We start from the raw sequence: 7,752 nt of genomic DNA on the forward strand, positions 1-7,752 counted from the left end.
ATGGAGAGTTTCTTTTTTGTCACACATTTGTATATTTAGGTTTATGTATTGGGTTTGTGGCTGTTAGCGCTCACCAGTGTTTTCAGTGATTACTTGTGATACTGAGTGGAGTGGGTCTGAGAGGGAGATTCCAGCTCTCTGTTGTAGCGTCTTGAGGACCACGATTCCAACAGGGGGTGGGTTGACACTCTTTTAAACGCTTGTCATCAATAATTAAAATGTTATTTTTTACAAGTTCCTTTGTATCATATTATACATTTTTAATATTACACTAATAATTACAGCACATAAATATTATATATTGTATATAATGCGTACTGTGTTCCGTTCGAAAACGCACACAAGCATACACACAATTGAACATGTGTAATTACACCATTTATAGCAAAGTTGTTTGATTGATAAAAACTACTTTGGCCTTCCCTTCGCCATTCAGATCTTTTTCAAAGCCCTACAGTGTTAAGAAAATATATTTTACCAAATTGAATTGCAAGGACATATTTGACTTTCAATGTATTACCATTTAGTTCTTTATTAAGTAAAGGGGTGATTGAGCCATCGAGTGGGGAAACAGACAAGAACATTGTTTGCCACTAGAGGGCAAACTGGGACTGATACAAAAACAGGCTTACCAGAGGGACACAGGAGGTGATGTCAAACACTGGGAATTTAAATGGGAGATAGCAAGTGGACTTTGATACATGGCTAAATACAGTCAGTCTGTCATATACAGATTATTCTACTATTCATATGATTAATTTCCCATTAACATGGACCTTAGAACATTATCATTTCTAAATGAAAGGCAAGATAGCTGCCATTCTACAGGCCTCAAATACATTATCATAATTTAAAATGTTTATACTGCCCTTGAAAACACTATGAATATTATTTATTGTAGGACCAGAAGTAAATATTTGTGTACATAAATATGTAGTGCTGATATTTTTGTGATATGTGTATGAGTAGGCTAAACTTATGAACGTCATTATTTAATTTGAATATTTGTGTATGAATGTTTTGTCAAATGAAATACTGTGACATATTTCCTCAAGCTTGAATTATTTTCATGTTATCGCCATCATTCACTGAATGACTGTGAAGTCGCACACCGCAGTACTGAGCATCATTACATGGCTTTGTGGCATTATTGAAAGTGCCTTAACTCGATGGCATCCAAAATATATCTTCAATATTTGTTTTAATGCTGCATGACAATTGTCAAACTTAAACTGTCTTCATTATTTGGCTTGCTGCTTTTTTATGGTCCAGCTATTTATATGCCTTTTTTCTTACAATAAAATTTAACTTTCAATCAATATGAACGGAGATGCTGCTTTTTTTATTTGGTGAAGCTGTTCTCTGGCTACTCCCTGATCTTTACTGGTCTTTTGTACTGGGCCTGTAACTACAAGGCAGCTCATTTGAGCGAATTACATGTTAAATAAACTGTTATTACTTCCTTTGATAGTCACTCTTTCTCACCACGGGAGGGAGCTTTCAGAACACCTGACCCTCCAGGCGATAGATAGCTTTATTATCTTGCTAAACTATAAAGTAAATCGTCTGCCCCTTTATTATTTCAATCTAACACAAACTGATTGTATGTTTATTTAACACTTTAGGGACATGGGCTAACTAGTGAGGGTCTATTGTAGGATGAATGGATTAGGCCGCAACCAGGCATTTCAAAACAGGATTACCTGGCGTCCAACCAAATGAATTGGCTGAGTACAATGTCTGGTAAAACCCGCTAAAAGCCGAGCAAACGGACTGTTTGTAAAAACGCCATGGCTGCCGGAGTCTGATTAAGACATGGGGGTTCAGGGCTGTTTGATCTGTCCCCATCAAAGGGGCCTTTACACAAGCTTCATTTTACACCACTGTAGGCTTTGGATGTACAATTAAAACAAAGCCTACCGACCAAAGAATTGGATGAAGGCGGCCAATTCACGTTTAATGAAGTGTATAGCCTAACTAACCTCTGTAAACAACATCAAAGCGCTTTATTAGGGAGGCTTTCCCAAAGTATTTGGCAGACATGCACTTTGAAACTGTTAAATCGTATTTTGTTCCTGCATACTTCTCTCAAGGAGCTGGTTCAGTTATTTAGGCTTTGGTTCAGATTTGGAAAATATTTTAATCACTTTAAAATATAACTTTTTTATTTTTTAGTATTTTATTCAGTCATGATGCAAGTCCCTATAGTCTTTTAAAGATTTTGTTCATTTTCCCCTTTTTAAACTTCTCAAATTAGATGTTTTGGGCTTTTGCAAATACGTTTTTCTATTTTATAGGCTAACCTTTTTTATATACCTTTTTCTAAACCACTATTCCTGATTTAAGAGCCAACATTTTTTCCCAACCAGACAGACTGTCTTTCATAACCTGATATTAAGCAACAGCTAGAATTCTCTGTAGAATTATTACAATAATTTAAACTTTTAATTGTCAAATAGCAGTCATAGACCTATTGGTTAGCAGGCCTTTGCCACTACATTCTCAGTAACGTTGAAATTGGCACAATAGACTACATCAACACAAGAGGTGCTTTAGAGGTTAGGCTGATAGCTTTATCTGAGGGGAAGGGAATACTTGTGTGTCTAATTGTTTTACAGGCTACAGATTAAGGTTCAGAGAGACCGATGTGAATTCCTTATCGTGGGGTGCTAATCATCAACCCATTTTTATTTTTAAGCAGTTAGCCTGAATAGTAATTAATTCGGTAAACTTTTCACTCTCCGAGATTTGCATATTTCCCTTTGATTTTCACCGCCTTGTTTAATCAAGTGCATTTCAAAGTTCTCTCGTTACAATTACCGATCAAATGCTGTTAATGGGGAGAAAATGTCTTGAATGATCACCCCATGGGTCGTCTGTGGTCAGCGAAACTATAGTTATAAAGTTATAAACGATTTATAAACAGTAGCATTACAACGAAAAACGATGTACCATACACAATGTAGCCCCCGTTAATATTTTCTTCATATCGAAATATTGACTCGAAGTACAACAAGTGGCACCTTTCTGGGATAAAAGAGGCTGCTCATTTCTCAATAAATGTTGACAAATGTTGATAATGCGCCACAAATTATGAGTAAAACGTTCATACATTGTAGCTGCATCTAGGTGATATACCTATTCATATTATCTTGCTTGAAATGCTGGTAACGTGTCTAAGAGAAGAATGTGTCGGTGTCTGTTTGATGTCATCCCGTGAAGAGTCATTGATAATTGTACACAAACATTGCGAGACGTTTTGGATTAGGATTCCCGGCCAATGGGTGGGCAGCCTACTTGCTGCGGGATGCGTCATGAGCTGAACCCTTTGAAATTTCATCCACTCCTTTGTTACACATAGTTGGGGGCGGGAATGCAAACAACTCCACATGTATAAATCGCACATCAGGAATCATCGGATTACAGAGGTAGCCTACTCCGCTTTACTAGTGCGCTCCTACCTGCCTTCGATCGCTAGGCTACTATTGCATCTTGGAATTGGAACCATTTCCACATACAACAACCACTTCTACAATGACAATTATCCTGCCATTCGTTTTTTCCGCTGCCTTTTATATGATGGTCGGATACTTTCATTCTGCATGCGCTGGATCAGTGTTTCTCAACTCAAATGCCATCAAGAACATACCTGGAGTGGCGGGTCAGAGTCACCCCGTCAGCGCGAACCCTGACGAATTTACCTTTGACAGCGGGACCCAAAACATGGCAATTGATACCATACAGGTAAGCCCAGTATCCCATTAGTCATACAAGTAGGCTATTTTATATTTATCAAAGTAGGTTATCCATTGTGTTGAATTTGGAGGTTTTAAAATGGACCATGGTTTCCCTCATAGTTAAATTGAACAGTTTACCATCGGCAATATGCCTAGCCTAATATTTAAATTGGCAACTATATACAAAAAAGTTGAATGCATAAAATTAATCATCTGAATTTCTTCTTTCAGTCTTTGAGTTGCTCGGCAGATGAGGAGTGCGGTGACCATGGTTTCTGCTTTGAGTCCCGAGGTGCCTGTCTCCCATGCAAGAAGCGCAGGAAGCGCTGTATCCGGGATGCTATGTGCTGCCCTGGCAACCAGTGCAGTAATGGTGAATAGCCTACAAGTCCCAACACATTCATATTAAATTACACCATCTAATCTGTTTTATAGGGCATTTAGAATATGTGTCTAATGCCATTCCTCACTGCTTTGATCTTTTGAAGAGAAGTGTAGTCAGTTGAATTTGAGTAATTCTACACACTTGTTGAAGGAGCTAGTGTAATTTCAAGCACATCCTCTCATGTTTGATCTTCTTGTTATATTCCTAGGCCTGTGTTTGACCAGCGATCCTGAGATCGTTCAGCACATCGGAATGCCAATATTCAATACACATGAGGACAACGCTACAGTGGAACTGCACTCCAAGGTGCCCACACAAGATCTTTCACAAACCCCTAAAGGTATGTAACAAATCAGTTATGAAATGTACTATTGAAAATGGACTCAGAGTGATATATGTCTTGTTATAAACAAAGCCTACAATAAACTAATGTATCTTATTTTTCAGGTCTGGAAGGTGAGAACTGCCTGAGGTCTTCAGATTGCACAGAGGGACTTTGCTGTGCACGGCATTTTTGGTCCAAGATCTGCAAGCCAGTGTTGAAAGAAGGTCAGGTCTGCACCAAGCACCAAAGGAAAGGCACACATGGTTTGGAGATATTCCAGCGATGTGACTGTGGAGACGGTTTGTCTTGCAGAACACAGAGAGGGGAGCACAACAGCAAGGCATCTCGAAGTCTGCACACTTGCCAAAGACATTGAATCAATAAACTGTCAGCAGCAATCCATGGATTTCCTTAGCCTTTCAGAAATTCTAAACTAAAGGACTGGTGTGATTTCTGACAAGCGAAGTGGAGAGGAAGGAGTTTTCTATTGGGACTGTTTTTGTGTGGTTTTCAGATTTTGTTCTTCAAAAATGACAAGAGTAGTTGTGATTGTTTCTGTATGGAACTTGAGATTTATGATTATTACAGTAAATTACTGTATTGTACATAACATATAGATGATGGCACTTAATTATTTTTAGTCACAACTATTCGAAGAAGGTGCTCTATTTACGTTTTATTGTACATTTATTAACACTGATTTATACGAGTTTATATAGATTCTGATATAAATGTCTATATTTTTATTTGAAATAAAGAGTGTTACGGTATTTAAGCGTCTTACGAAATAATTTGCACATTATTCGATGTAATAATTTACTGCTTTAGAGATCTACCAAGGGAAAGGGGAAATTACTTGATGCAGTCAAAGGATTGATATTGGCTGTTCCATTAGTCTGACCAATTCCAAACATTACGTACTACAAGGTATACAACACAGTTATAACTATTGATGCAAATTGCTTCAGTTCTAAAACTCCATGTATTATGGGAATAACGTATTAGGCTATGAGAATCACTGTGATACTTCCCTTTATTGCACCAATCCTAACCTCAAACATCTACCGCTGATTTAATTTGATGCACACAGTGTAGGACCATTCCCTCTGCTACTGCTGCCTTTCATATGGCTCTTTTATAGAGTGACTAGGAGAGGTTGAGGCTCACCACAGTACCTCTGACCTGTTCATCCTGAGCGGAAGAACCATAGGGCCTTACTAACATTTCTTCATTGTCGGATGAAAAACCTTGTTTTTCCCCCAATGTACTCTGAACATTTCATGACTCTAGGAGCAACAAAATGAATTCTGAATAGCTTCTGAAGTTTCAGAATTGCATGTTCTTTAATGGGAACAAAATAGTAATTTTCCTGAAAAGTTGTTTATTTTGGAGATCAGTATTCATCAGACAGCGACGATATGGAGGCTTGATGGTAACTCCCAGTTTACTCAGATAATGAAGTGAACTCTGATGTTAGACTCTGAACTTGCAGGGAGGTATGAATGCTGCGTGTCGTCATGCTTGTCCCAGATCACAAGCGTACGGTGGGTACAAGAACAAATTAATTTAATGAATCTGATTCTACAACAAATGAATGTAATTGAAAAGGGAAGCAATGTATCAAACGGACACACTTCTGCATCTCCAATACATAGTGCACAAAACATCCCTTTAAAGTACTTTTTCTTTCAGGACGCAGCATTCGACTTCCTTTGCGTTCCCCCGCCTTAACGAGAAACTGAAGAGTTCGTCTTTACTTCAAGCTGTCAGGCGAGACAAAGCAGTGGGGGAAGGCATTTCAAAGCACGGTATATACCGTTTTCAGTTGTCCTCTTCCCATGCATGTGCTTCCCCCAGCTTTGTTTCAGCAGCAGGGTAGACCCAAAACATCTGTGGATGGAATCTCAGTGCAATGGCGAGGAGGAAACCATAAGCGACCCACTAGACATAGAGTTAATTATTTGAGGAAAAGAGTGGACATCTTTTAAACTCCAAAGCAAGGGTAGCGCAATTTTATCTACACCCTTAAAGGGAAAGGGTACCCTTTTAAGTACAGGTTGCTGCCTGGTATTCACTCATTACTAATCCGCAAACATTCGGTGTAAAATAATGGATCCCCTCTTTGCAGCGCAATACAATAAAACAGCAATTCACCTCTACTGAACAGGGCAGTGTGAATGTTTTACAGAGTACCTCAAAGCCCCCTCATCTTTGAAGTTGTGAGTAGTTAAGTAACTGGAGGCTTGCAAACAAACATAGTTAGAAAAACACAAACACATTAATGTGAAATGTGCTATTAAACACACATGTTCCAACCTGTGTGTTTTCCTGATCTGGATGTTGAGGTCAAGACTTGTTTTGCTATATACTGTGTACTGTGCAGTTTTTTCATTAAGAGCTCTATTCAATTCGCATCGCGGAAGTTCAGCTTTACAGAATGATTAAAATTGAAAGGATTTGTTCCTGCTTTAGCGGAGACTGTAATCACGGTAAATGCTGCACATGTCAGCTCAATCAGAAATGAACCTTCCATTTCTATCGTGGAATCTGTAACGCTTCCGCTTTAAAGATTGAATAGAACCCTGAATTGGGTGTCATTTATTTATATGGGATTTAAATGTAGGCTTTAAAAAATATATATATATATATATATTTAAAGACAAAACCAATCAGAAGATAATCATAATGTTAATTAAGCAATAAGACACGAGGAGGTGTGGTATTTGGCCAATATATCACGTCTGTTCTTGAGCACGACGCACCGTGGAGTGCCTGGATACAGCCCTTAGCCATGGTATATTGGCCATATACCACAAACCTCCGAGGTGCCTTATTGCTATTATAAACTTGTTACCAACATAATTAGAGCAGTAAAAATAAATGTTTTGTCATATCTGTGGTATACGGTCTGATATACCATGGCTGTCAGCCAATCAGCATTCAGGGCTCGAACCACCCAGTTTATAATGAAGAGTAATTCATGACACAAACCTGATTTTGGATCTGTGTTCACACACACAGACAACTGTAATACAGATCATTAAACATCTATGAAACTTAACGATAACCATCAACAGAGTCCACCTGCTAACCTATAACCTTTCTTCTTGATGAAACCTTTGGTGTCTTCATCCAATGTTTTGAACGTTAACCTGGAACACACATCTCTTTAAGTGAGCCCCACGGTCTCTAATTACTAAATTTGGTTGCACCCAAAGCAGGTGTAAAATAGATATTAGGGTTAGAGTTTACTCTAATACTGTATATTCATATCTGAATGAGGATGTTGGTGGGCTGTTATTTTC

The 7,752-nt window shown here is 38.3% G+C and overlaps 1 protein-coding gene across 1 annotated transcript; it reads left to right on the plus strand.

Moving 5' to 3' along the window:
* Nucleotides 1–3,444: 3,444 nt before the first annotated feature.
* Nucleotides 3,445–5,098, plus strand: LOC311122556 (dickkopf-related protein 1-like). The gene is made up of 4 exons (XM_084196902.1): nt 3,445–3,744; nt 3,969–4,110; nt 4,331–4,462; nt 4,570–5,098. Exons 1-4 carry the CDS (start codon nt 3,535–3,537, stop codon nt 4,821–4,823), a joined length of 738 nt encoding a protein of 245 aa, XP_084053028.1. The 5' UTR covers nt 3,445–3,534; the 3' UTR covers nt 4,824–5,098.
* Nucleotides 5,099–7,752: the final 2,654 nt, after the last annotated feature.

Source organism: Coregonus lavaretus (genome assembly GCF_964263955.1).
Source record: "Coregonus lavaretus genome assembly, contig: HAP1_SCAFFOLD_2707, whole genome shotgun sequence".
Lineage (NCBI taxonomy): Eukaryota > Metazoa > Chordata > Actinopteri > Salmoniformes > Salmonidae > Coregonus > Coregonus lavaretus.

What these genes read in the sequence shown, in the direction of transcription:
- LOC311122556 (XM_084196902.1), top strand. Translation starts at nt 3,535, where the DNA reads ATGACAATTATCCTGCCATTCGTTTTTTCCGCTGCCTTTTATATGATG. An exon ending in TGGCAATTGATACCATACAG is followed by an intron (nt 3,745 to 3,968) that starts GTAAGCCCAGTA and finishes TTCTTCTTTCAG; the next exon opens with TCTTTGAGTTGCTCGGCAGA. An exon ending in TGGCAACCAGTGCAGTAATG is followed by an intron (nt 4,111 to 4,330) that starts GTGAATAGCCTA and finishes TTATATTCCTAG; the next exon opens with GCCTGTGTTTGACCAGCGAT.